The sequence below is a fragment of the Salmo salar genome, chromosome 14 (assembly GCF_965601325.2).
Source record: "Salmo salar chromosome 14, fSalSal1, whole genome shotgun sequence".
Classification (NCBI taxonomy): Eukaryota; Metazoa; Chordata; class Actinopteri; order Salmoniformes; family Salmonidae; genus Salmo; species Salmo salar.
In genome coordinates this window covers 46031175-46043978 of record NC_138304.1, presented here as the reverse complement: position 1 = coordinate 46043978, position 12804 = coordinate 46031175, and the positions used below count along the sequence as shown (strand labels likewise).

The window sequence follows — 12804 nt, the reverse complement described above, 5'->3', positions numbered from 1 at the left end:
TTGGGGATATTGGTGATCATGATATTGGGGATATTAGGGACCATGATATTGGTGATCATGATACTGGGGATATTAGTGATCTTGATACTGGGGATATTGGTGATCATGATACTGGTGATCATTATATTGGGGATATTGGTGATCGTGATATTGGGGATATTGGTGATTATGGTATTGGGGATATTGGGGATCATGATATTGGGGATATTAGTGATCATGATATTGGGGATTATGCTATTGGGGATATTGGTGATCATGCTATTAGGGATATTGGTGATAATGATATTGGGGATATTAGTGATCATGATATTGGTGATCATGATATTTGGGATATTGTTTATCATGATTTTGGGGATATTGGTGATCATGATTTTGGGGATATTGGTGATCATGATTTTGGGGATATTGGTGATCATGATTTTGGGGATATTGGTGATCATGATTTTGGGGATATTGGTGATCATGATTTTGGGGATATTGGTGATCATGATTTTGGGGATATTGGTGATCATGATATTGGGGATATTGGTGATCATGATATTGGGGCTATTGGTGATAATGATATTGGGGATATTGGTGATAATGATATTGGTGATCATGATATTAGTGATCATGATACTGGGGATATTGGTGATCATGATATTGGTGTTCATGATATTGGGGTTATTGGTGATCATGATATTGTGGATTTTGGGGATAATGATACTTGGGATATTAGTGATATGATACTGGGGATATTTGTGATCATGATATTGGTGATTATGATATTGTTGATTATGATATTGGGGATATTAGTTATCATGATTTTGGGGATATTAGTGATCATGATATTGGGGCTATTGGTGATCATGATATTGGGGCTATTGGTGATCATGATATTGGGGATATTGGTGATCATGATATTGGGGATATTGGTGATCATGATATTGGTGATCATGATATTGGGGATATTGGTGATCATGATATTGGGGATCATGATATTAGTCATCATGATACTGGGGATATTGTTGATCATGATATTGCTGTTCATGATATTGGGGTTATTGGTGATCATGATATTGGGGATATTGGGGATATTGGTGATCATGATATTGGTGTTCATGATATTGGGGTTATTGGTGATCATGATATTGTGGATTTTGGGGATAATGATACTTGGGATATTAGTGATATGATACTGGGGATATTTGTGATCATGATATTGGTGATTATGATATTGTTGATTATGATATTGGGGATATTAGTTATCATGATTTTGGGGATATTAGTGATCATGATATTGGGGCTATTGGTGATCATGATATTGGGGCTATTAGTGATCATGATATTGGGGATATTGGTGATCATGATATTGGGGATATTGGTGATCATGATATTGGGGATATTGGTGATCATGATATTGGGGATATTGGTGATCATGATATTGGGGATATTGGTGATCATGATATTGGGGATCATGATATTAGTCATCATGATACTGGGGATATTGTTGATCATGATATTGGTGTTCATGATATTGGGGTTATTGGTGATCATGATATTGGGGATATTGGTGATCATGATATTGGGGATATTGGTGATCATGATATTGGGGATATTGGTGATCATGATATTGATGATATTGGTGATCATGATATTGGGGATCATGATATTGGTGATCATGATATTGTGGATATTGGTGATCACGATATTGGGGATCATGATATTGGGGATATTGGTGGTCATGATATTGGTGATCACGATATTGGGGATATTTGTGATCATGATATTGGTGAAAATTATATTGCGGCTATTGGTGATCATTATATTAGTGATCATGATTTTGGTGATCATGATATTGGGGTTATTGGTGATCATGATATTGGTGATCATGATATTGGGGTTATTGGTGATCATGATATTGGTGATCATGATATTGGGGATCATGATACTGGTGATATTATGGATATTAGTGATCGTGATATTGGTGATCATGATATTGGTGATCATTATATTGGGGATATTGGTGATCATGATACTGGGGATATTGGTGGTATTTGTGATCATGATATTGGGGTATTGCTGATCGGGATGTTGATGATATTGGTGATCATGATTTTGGGGATATTGGTGATCATTATATTTGGGATATTGATGATATTGGGGATAGTGGTGATATTGGTGAAATCCTGATTGAGTTGTTACAATAACTTTGATACAAAACCTATCATCTCCTTTTCTCCTCTCTCCTTTATTCCTCCTCTCCTCCCCTCCCCTCTTCCTCCTTGTCTTCTCTCCTCCTTCTCCACTCCTCCTCCCCTCTTCTTCCTTGTCTCCTCTCCTCCTCCCCCTTCCTCCTTATCCTCTCCTCCTCCTCCTCTTCTTCCTCCTCTCTTCCTCCTCTTCTCTCCTCAGACACAATCTGATGTCAATGTGCTGGCAGTACAACCCCAAGCTGCGTCCCAGCTTCCAGGAGATCATTGAGATGCTCCACGAGGACCTTCACCAGTCCTTCCAGGAGGTCTCCTTCTACTATAGCCAGGAGAACAAGCCTCCGGAGCAGGAGGACTTTGACCTGGACATGGACAACATGGAGAGCATTCCCCTAGACCCATCCTCTTACTCCCAGAGAGGGGACCACAGTTCTTCTTTCTCCCAGAGAGGGGACCACAGTTCCTCTTTCTCCCAGAGAGGGGACCACAGTTCCTCTTTCTCCCAGAGAGGGGACCACAGTTCCTCTTTCTCCCAGAGAGGGGACCACAGCTCTGAGCGGGACGAGGCGGGTTCGTCACTGGGGTTGAGACAAAACAACTACGAGGAACACATCCCGTACACACACATGAACGGGGGAAAGACTAACGGACAACAGACACTAGCCCTCCCTCGGTCTAGTCCCTCCTAACAGAACATTAAATGGGTGTAACGGTCTAGTCCAGAGGTGGACAACTACAGTCTTCTGGGGCCTGATTGGTGTCACACTTCTTCTCCATCCTAGCAAACACAGCTGATTAATCACATTGCATTCTAAACTGAAGATCATGATTAGGTGATTATTGGAGTCAAGTGTGTTAGCTGGTGCTGGGGGCAAAACTGTGACACCAATCAGGCCCATGAGGACTGGAATTGCCCACCCCTGGTCTAGTCCCTCCTAACAGAACATTATATGGGGTAAGGGTCTAGTCCCTCCTAACAGAATATTATATGGGGTAAGGGTCTAGTCCCTCCTAACAGAATATTATATTGGGTAAGGGTCTAGTCCCTCCTAACAGAATATTATATGGGGTAAGGGTCTAGTCCCTCCTAACAGAATATTATATGGGGTAAGGGTCTGGTCCCTCCTAACAGAACATTATATGGGGTAAGGGTCTAGTCCCTCCTAACAGAACATTATATGGGGTAAGGGTCTGGTCCCTCCTAACAGAACATTATATGGGGTAAGGGTCTGGTCCCTCCTAACAGAACATTATATGGGGTAAGGGTCTGGTCCCTCCTAACAGAACATTATATGGGGTACGGGTCTAGTCCCTCCTAACAGAACATTATATGGGGTAAGGGTCTGGTCCCTCCTAACAGAACATTATATGGGGTACGGGTCTAGTCCCTCCTAACAGAACATTATATGGGGTACGGGTCTAGTCCCTCCTAACAGAACATTATATGGGGTAAGGGTCTAGTCCCTCCTAACAGAACATTATATGGGGTAAGGGTCTAGTCCCTCCTAACAGAACATTATATGGGGTAAGGGTCTAGTCCCTCCTAACAGAACATTATCCCCATGTCTTTCCCACAGATGAATTGATATGAATATAGTTTTGTTGTTTTGTATAGATGATCACTTTTTTCACTTGTTCAGAGGCCTCCTGGAAGTACACATCTCAGGACATTATTGCTCTCTGTTGTCAAGATGCCACCCTCATTACACTACAGTATGTAGCCACGTTGTCCAATGTCAACCAGGAGAGAACATACAACCAACCACACATACATTTTTTGTATTCAAGAAAGACGAACCTCCCTCTCTACTGCTTCTCTCTTGTCCTCAATCTTTGTTTTCTTTTTTTAATATTGCCAAGTTTCCATGAATGTGTGGCGGAGGTAGAAATCAACTGTGAAAATAACTAAACTTTGGGTCAACCTGAAGGCTGCTAACCCCAGGACTCTCCAGACTGTCCCTTCCCCAAGCTGAGGCTCTCTCCCTGGGTAGCTCAGCCCTCGCTGGGTCCCTGGGTCTCCCTGGGCCTCCCTGGGCCATGGAGGTCCCCCATGGTGTCGCTCAGTGTAAAAGTGCCCTTTTATCTCTGTCTGTGACTTGCATCTAATGTCATGGAGCTGTGTGTCTGTCTGTGACCTGCATCTTATGTCATGGAGCTGTGTCTGTCTGTCTGACCTGCATCTAATGTCATGGAGCTGTGTCTGTCTGTGACCTGCATCTTATGTCATGGAGCTGTGTGTCTGTCTGTGACCTGCATCGAATGTCATGGAGCTGTGTGTCTGTCTGTGACCTGCATCTTATGTCATGGAGCTGTGTCTGTCTGTCTGACCTGCATCTAATGTCATGGAGCTGTGTCTGTCTGTGACCTGCATCTTATGTCATGGAGCTGTGTGTCTGTCTGTGACCTGCATCGAATGTCATGGAGCTGTGTGTCTGTCTGTGACCTGCATCTAATGTCATGGAGCTGTGTGTCTGTCTGTGACCTGCATCTTATGTCATGGAGCTGTGTGTCTGTCTGTGACCTGCATCTAATGTCATGGAGCTGTTTCTGTCTCTTTGTGCTCTCAAGTTGTCAAGGAACGACAGACTTTCTGAGACTTGAGAACTAGCTAACTTTTGGGTTGATGAATGTGTCAAATCCATTTTCGAATCTTCGAACAAACTTTATTGATCCACTGGAGAAGCTTGTTGTCATCTCTCCTCACACTCTGCAGTATTACAAACATCACATAAAGAATTAACATATTTCTTTGGTTATATTTTTTTTATTTATTTAGGTTTCATTTTCTCATTTTGAGTTTTCACATTTACAGCTGAAGGATATTTAAAAATCTGTTTGAGGGAGAAAAAAACATAAAAAAATAATAATAATTAAAAACGAGTTCCTCAGATGACCAATAGATGCTTCTTTTGGTATATTTTAGTGGGTATAGAAAATATAAATATATATATATATAAATATATTATTGATGGTTTTTTCTACATAGTTGTTGACATTGTGTTTCATGAGGTATTTCCGGTCTGTAGAAAAAAATGTTTTTACATGTTTGTCTCTTATGTTTATTTTTTCTAATCCAGAAATCATACTAATAATCATTTGGACTTGTGATCAACCAGCAGCACTTTGTCTTTCCTCTCTGTATCAGATGCACAGTAAGAGGAGGAGGAGGAGGAGGAGGAGCTCGGCCCGTTGATATCAAATCAAACTGTCTGCTCTAGATAAATAAAGCAGTGTGGTGCAACATGACAACGCTCTGTCTCTGTCTCTCTCCTCATGCGTCTGTAATTGTTTACTATGTAGTTTATTACGTCAGGATGTGGTATGTGTGTACAATTGATCTCAGAGTGAGGTCTTTATGTAATCAATGTACAGTACCAGTCAAAGGTTTGGACACCTACTCATTCAAGGGCTTTTCTTTTAAGTTTACTATATTCTACATTGTAGAATAATAGTGAAGACATCAAAACTATGAAATAACACCTATGGAATCGTGTAGTAACCAAAAAAGTGTTAAACAAATCAAAATATATTTTATATTCAAAGTAGCCACCCTTTGCCTTGACAGCTTTGCACACTCTTGGCATTCTCTCAACCAGCTTCACCTGGAATGCATTTCCAACAATCTTGAAGGAGTTCCCACATATGCTGAGCACTTGTTGGCTGCTTTTCCTTCACTCTACGGGCCAACTCATCACAAACCATCTCAATTGGGTTGAGGTCGGGTGATTGTGGAGGCCAGGTCATCTGATGCACCACTCTCCTTGGTCAAATAGCCCTTACACAGCCTGGAGGTGTGTTCTGAGTCATTGCCCTGTTGAAAAACAAATGATAGTCCCACTAAGTGCAAACCAGATGGGATCGCTGCAGAATTCTGTTGTAGCCATGCTGGTTAAGTGTGCCTTGAATTCTAAATAAATCACTGACAGTGTCACCAGCAAAGCCCCCCCTACACCATCACATTCACACCTCCATGCTTCACAGTAGGAACCACACATACAGAGATCATCTGTTCACCAACTCTGCGTCTCACAAAGACAGCAGTTGGAACCTAAAATTGCAAATTTGGACTCATCAGACCAAAGGACAGATTTCCACCAGTCTAATGTCCATTGCTCGTGTTTCTTGGCCTAAGCAAGTCCTTTAGTAGTGGTTTCTTTGCAGCAATTCAACCGATCTCAATTGTACTCCACACTGCCCTTTCCCACCTGGACAAAAGGAACATCTATGTGAGAATGCTGTTCATTGACTACAGCTCAGCTTTCAACACCATAGTGCCCATCATTAAGCTAAGGACCCTGGGACTAAACACCTCCCTCTGCAACTGGATCCTGGACTTCCTGTTGGGCCACCCCCAGGTGGTAAGGGTTGGCAACAACACGTCTGCCATGCGGATCCTCAACACCGGGGCCCCTCAGGGGTGTGTACTTAGTCCCCTCCTGTACTCCCTGTTCACCCACAACTGCGTGGCCAAACACGACTCCAACACCATCAAGTTTTCTGACAACACAACAGTGGTAGGCCTAATCACCGACAACGATGAGACAGCCTATAGGGAGGAGGTCAGAGACCTGGCAGTGTGGTGCCAGGACAACAACCTCTCCCTCAATGTGAGCAAGACAAGGAGCTGATCGTGGACTACAGGAAAAGGCGGGCCGAACATCGATGGGGCTGTTGTGGAGCGGGTCGAGACTTTCATGTTCCTTGGTGTCCACATCACCAACAAACTATCATGGTCCAAACACACCAAGACAGATGTGAAGAGGGCACGACAACACCTTTTCCCCCTCAGGAGACTGAAAAGATTTGTCATGGGTCCCCAGATCCTCAAAAAGTTCTACAGCTGCACCATCGAGAGCATCCTGACCGGTTGCATCACTGCCTGGTGTGGCAACTGCTCGGCATCTGACCGTAAGAAGCTACAGAGGATAGTGCGTACGGCCCAGTACATCACTGTGGCCAAGATTCCTGCCATCCAGGACCTATGTAATAGGCGGTGTCAGAGGAAAGCCCAAAGAATTGTCAGAGACTCCAGTCACCCAAGTCACACTGTTTTCTCAGCTACCGCACGGCAAGCGGTACCAGAGTGCCAAGTCTAGGACCAAAAGGGTCCTTAGCAGCTTCTACCCCCAAGCCATAAGACTGCTGAACAATTAATGAAATGGCCACCGAACTATTTACATTGACATCCCCCCCCCCATTTGTTTTGTACACTGCTGCCACTTGCTGTTTATCTATGCATAGTCACTTCACCCCTACCTACATGTACATATTACCTCAACTAACTTGTACCCCCGCACATTGACTCTGTACCAGTACTTCCTGTATATAGCCTCATTATTGACTCTGTACCGGTAGCCCCTGTATATAGCCTCATTATTGACTCTGTACCGGTACTCCCTGTATATAGCCTTGTTATTGTTACTTTTTCTTATTTTTTACTTTTGTTTATTTGGTAAATATTTTCTTAACTCTTCTTGAACTGCACTGTTGGTTAAGGGCTTGTAAGTAAGCATTTTACGGTAAGGTCTACACTTGTATTCGGCGCATGTGACAAAGTTTGATTTGATTTGAAGGCCTGATTCACGCATTCTCCTCTGAACAGTTGATATTGAGATGTCTGTTACTTGAACTCTGTGAACAATTTATTTGGGCTGCAATCTGAGGGGCAGTTAACTCTAATGAACATATCCTCTGCAGCAGTGATAACTCTGGGTCTTCCTTTCCTGTGGCGGTCCTCATGAGTTCCAGTTTCATCATAGCGCTTGATGGTTTTTGCGACTGCACTTTAAGAAACTTTCAAAGTTCTTGACATTTTCCGGATTGACTGACCTTCATGTCTTAAAGTAATGATGGACTGTCGTTTCTCTTTGCTTATTTGAGCTGTTCTTGGCATAATATGGACTTGGTCTTTTACCAAATAGGGCTATCTTCTGTATACCACCCCTACCTTGTCACAACACAACTGATTGACTCAAACACATTAAGAAGAAAATAAATTCCACAAATTAACTTTTAACAAGGCACACCTGTTAATTGAACTCCATACCAGGTGACTACCTCATGAAGCTGGTTGAGAGAATGCCAAGTGTGCAAAGCTGTTATCAAGGCAAAGGGTGGCTATTTGAAGAATCTCAAATATAAAATATATTTTGATTTGTTTAACACTCTTTTGGTTGCTACATTAATCTTTATGTGTTATTTCATAGTTTTGATGACTTCACTATTATTCTACAATGTAGAAAATCGTAAAAATAAAGAAAACCCCTGGAATGAGTGTGTCCAAACTTTTGACTGGTACTGTATATTCACATTCATCTAAAGGCTTAAAAATATTGTTATAAAGGTGCTATCCCAAGAAGATTGGATAATGATGTATGTATATCATACATACACTGTGTTGCTTTTGACCCACGCATTGCATCGTATAGAAAGAGTCTTGAAATAGTTTGGACATTACTGTGTAAATGGAAGGGGGAAACGGAGGTTTCAAAATCCATACAGTACCAACAAGCCAATTCATAGCCTTTTTACCACACAGGGGCAGTGCAGTCCAAGGTCAGTTCAGGGTAATCTTTACACAGTTCTGGTTACTGCAAAACAAGGTCCACCACATTACACTCAATAGATTCACATATTTGTTTTCTACTCAATAATACTCATTCAGGTCTTGTTGCATTGGTGTCTGTTCATGACAAGAAAAAAGGTTATTGGTGAGTAGTGACAAGTGTTTTTGTGCAACACACAAGCACACACACACACAGCTGACCTATAAAAAGTAAACAAAACCCAACTGTCATCTGATGGTTTATCAGCAGATCAGAGAAGCTGAGTGCTATATAAACCTCCAGACTTGGCTCAGACACCACTGCCTATTACATTTCTGTAATGCTTGGTCTCATTGGAATCCTAACAAATATCAAAACCGTCAGAACAGAATTTCAAAAAGATAGCCATCCGTTTATTTTCTACTCTAGTATGAAAAGGATTTTCTTGGAACTTCAGTAGCAGACTGCAGGACAAGTGATAAATACTGTGAGGTATAGGTGCTGTCCTCCCTTCTTCTCCACATCCCTGGCTTCCTGTCTGTGTCCGAGTCTACTTCCTCCACTGGTCCTTCTCTCCATGGCCCTCCATCTGTCCGCTGTTCCCCCTCCTCTCCTTCTTCCCCCTTTCCTCACCCTTCTGCCTCTTCTCCTCACCCTTCTGCCTCCCCCTCCTCTCCTCCTCACCCTTCTGCCTCCCCCTCCTCTCCTCTTCACCCTTCTGCCTCCCCCTCCTTTCCTCCTCACCCTTCTGCCTCCCCCTCCTCTCCTCCTTCTTCCCCTCGTCTCCCCAGATGATGACCTCGTCCCAGCCGTCCCAGCATGCCCAGTACTGGTCGTCAGCCCACGACACGCTGCCCGTCATGCTCACGCTCTTCTTCCGACGGAATGGCATGGGGCCTCTGTCGGCATGCAGGGGCAAGTTGCTGTACCACCGTACTGTGTCGACCCCCCTGGGGCCCCACTGTCGTCCCCCACCTTGAGGCATAGGCGCCAGGGCTCTCTTGTCTTGTCCCTTCATGGAGCTCTGCTGATGAGCCTCTCCCTCCTGGTTCTCCCTACTGGTTCCAATGGCCTGGGACAGGGCAGGGTGGGAGGTGTATGGGGTCCACTCCTCCCTCCGCTTCAGTGGAGCCCCCCCTACACCCCTGCCTGGGGTGTTGGCTCTTTTTGCCTGTATCTCTGTCCTCCCTCCTCCAGGCAGCTTGATCACCACAGTGGACTGCTCACCCAAGGCCTCTGTGCTCTTGCAACGCAGCTCACGGCCAATCCCTGTCGCCCTGTCCACTGTCCTCCCCTCAGACCTCCCGGCCCCAGGGGCCACGGGCTCCCTCCTCAGGATGGTGACTCGGGCAGGGTCGGGGCCCCGACAGGCCTCCTGACCCCCAGCTCTGCTCCTCCTGAGGCCCACTGGCTGGTTGATGGTGTCCCCACAGCCATGCTCTGCAATGAGGCCTCTCACCAGGCCACTCATGCTCCTGGCTATGTCCATATCCCCCTGGATATGTTTTCTCCTCTTGTCTACCCTCACAATCTTAAAGTCTCTCTGGTGCCCATCACCCTTCTTGGCCAGTGGCTCCCTCTGCTCTACAGGTGGCCTACTATGGCACTCCATGTTTCACTGTCTGTCAGTCTGTCCAATTATCTGAATGAATGCACAGAAATGACTTTAAATTACAATTAAATTGGAAAGTTTGACAGTTGGAAAACTAGACCTAATTTTTTTTGTTTACTTCAACAACTGTTATTTATGAAAATTGTTAAGCAAGCTACTGTAGCCTAGAGAAACGTTACAGGCTAGGCTAGGCATATCCAGTTCTTTACATAGGGCTAACTATTTGCACATGTATATTGAACCTAAACTTAATTAACTATGTAACTTCAAACTCTCACAGTACCTGTGCATATGTCCTGATGTGGAGAGATGTTGTGATTGAAGAAAAAACTGCATCATTTCTCAATCATCTCGTTTCCATGGTCACAGACAGAGGTCAAGGGTCGTTCCAGCACAGCTGTGGATAGTTCTAGAATGATGTCACTGGTTGACAACCCAATGCGCATTGACTCCACCCCATTTTTGACCGTTGCTATGGACACAGCAAAACAACGGAATTGATAGATTCGACTATAGCTTTACTCCCATACTGCAGCTCGCTGACGGAAAACTTGCCATAGTAAATTATTTGATAGTCAATTTGTAGTGTATAAAAGTCAATTAAAGTGTAAGTGTATAAGTGTTAATTTATATTCATTTCAGTCATGTTCGCCAACGTTAGCTAGACTTACTAGTAGGCTAGTTCTGTTGTGATAATATCATTAATTGTGTTGTGTCTGGGTTTAGGTCTGCCCATCCACCAAGCCAAGAACTATAACGATAAACTATTGGCTACATAACTATAAAACGTTGGTGGGCATCCAGACTACAGGACTGTTTTTAGTTCTACTGTACTACATCTGTCAGTCAACGGATCAACGCATCCTACTGCAAGCTGCCTATTAATAAGGGGGTAAAACTAGACCATTCATGAGGTCTCTAGCACACAGATACTGGTTCAGACCATTCATGAGGTCTCTAGCACACAGATACTGGTTCAGACCATTCATGAGGTCTCTAGCACACAGATACTGGTTCAGACCATTCATGAGGTCTCTAGCACACAGATACTGGTTCAGACCATTCATGAGGTCTCTAGCACACAGATACTGGTTCAGACCATTCATGAGGTCTCTAGCACACATATACTGGTTCAGACCATTCATGAGGTCTCTAGCACACAGATACTGGTTCAGACCATTCAGTGCTTTCAGGGTGTGTTTATTGTCATAGTGACAACTGCAAATAATACTTCAATGTACATTTAGGTCTAGTAAAAAATAATATAGTAACTCATATTTAAATGTAGCAATTCAACAACAACAGCCATTTAGCCTGCTCATATTTTAAATCAAATGTTATTGGTCACATACACATGGTTAGCAGATGTTAATGCGAGTGTAGCGAAATGCTTTTGCTTCTAGTTCCGACAGTGCAGTAATATTTAGCAAGTAATCTAACAATTTCCCAATAACTACCTAATACACAAATTTAAAGGGGTGAATGAGAATATGTACATATAAGTATATGGATGAGCGATGGCCGAGCGGCATAGGCAAGATGAGTAGATGGTATAGAGTACAGTATTTACATGTGATATGAGTAATGTAAGATATGTAAACAATATTAGAGTGGCATTGTTTAAAGTGACTAGTGATCCATTTACTAAAGTGTCCAGTGATTGGGTCTCAATATAGGCAGCAGCCTCTCTGAGTTAGCCATGGCTGTTTAGCAGTCTGATGGCCTCGAGATAGAAGCTGTGTTTCAGTCTCTCGGTCCCAGCTTTGATGCACCTGTACTGACCACACCTTCTGGATGATAGCGGGGTGAACAGGCAGTGGCTTGGGTGGTTATTGTCCTTGATGATCTTTTTGGCCTTCCTGTGACATCGGGTGCTGTAGGTGTCCTGGAGGGCAGGTAGTTTGCCCCTGATGATGCATTGTGCAGACCTCACTACCCTCTGGAGAGCCTTACAGTTGTGGGCGGAGCAGTTGCCGTACCAGGCTGTGATACAGCTCGACAGGATGCTCTTGATTGTGCATCTGTAAAAGTTTGTCAGGGTTTTGAGTGACAAGCCAAATTTCTTCAGCCTCCTGAGGTTGAAGAGGCGTTGTTGCGCCTTCTTCACCACGCTGTCTGTGTGGGTGGACCATTTCAGTTTATGATGTGTACGCCCAGAAACTTAACTTTCCACATGTAATTTACAGCATGTCATTGCCTCGTTGCGCAAGTGGTTTGCAAGTGATTTCCATTTTTCTAATGGTTGTCAATTCCTTTCGGTCTTCTTTTTCACTGTGCTCATCACTGTACGTCCTATTTGGTATTTATTAGGATCCCCATCAGTTACTCTTCCTGAGGTCCACATGAAACATGGCAATACATAGTACAGAACATTATTAGTCAAGGACTGAAATACAACTATTTGCAATGCATCAGTGCAACAATGTTATCATAACCGGCCAAAGGTCATCACACC

General features: G+C 43.5%; 2 protein-coding genes across 3 annotated transcripts in view; one reads left to right on the top strand and one right to left on the bottom strand.

Moving 5' to 3' along the window:
- LOC106569756 (insulin receptor) overlaps window positions 1-5441 on the top strand; it is a 222522-nt gene extending 217081 nt beyond the window's left edge. For both annotated transcript variants that reach the window (XM_045694442.2, XM_082961009.1), the window contains one exon: window positions 2395-5441. In XM_045694442.2, the coding sequence (XP_045550398.1) occupies window positions 2395-2881 (487 nt within the window). In that variant the 3' untranslated portion in view covers window positions 2882-5441. The remainder of the gene's footprint in view (window positions 1-2394) is intronic.
- A 3448-nt stretch (window positions 5442-8889) lies between these two features.
- Window positions 8890-10710, bottom strand: LOC145860304 (uncharacterized). The gene is made up of 2 exons (XM_082960665.1): window positions 10633-10710; window positions 8890-10379 (listed from the first exon to the last, which is right to left on the bottom strand). The coding sequence occupies exon 2, from the start codon at window positions 10347-10349 to the stop codon at window positions 9288-9290; it is 1062 nt and encodes a 353-aa protein (XP_082816791.1). The 5' UTR covers window positions 10350-10379; window positions 10633-10710; the 3' UTR covers window positions 8890-9287.
- Window positions 10711-12804: the final 2094 nt, after the last annotated feature.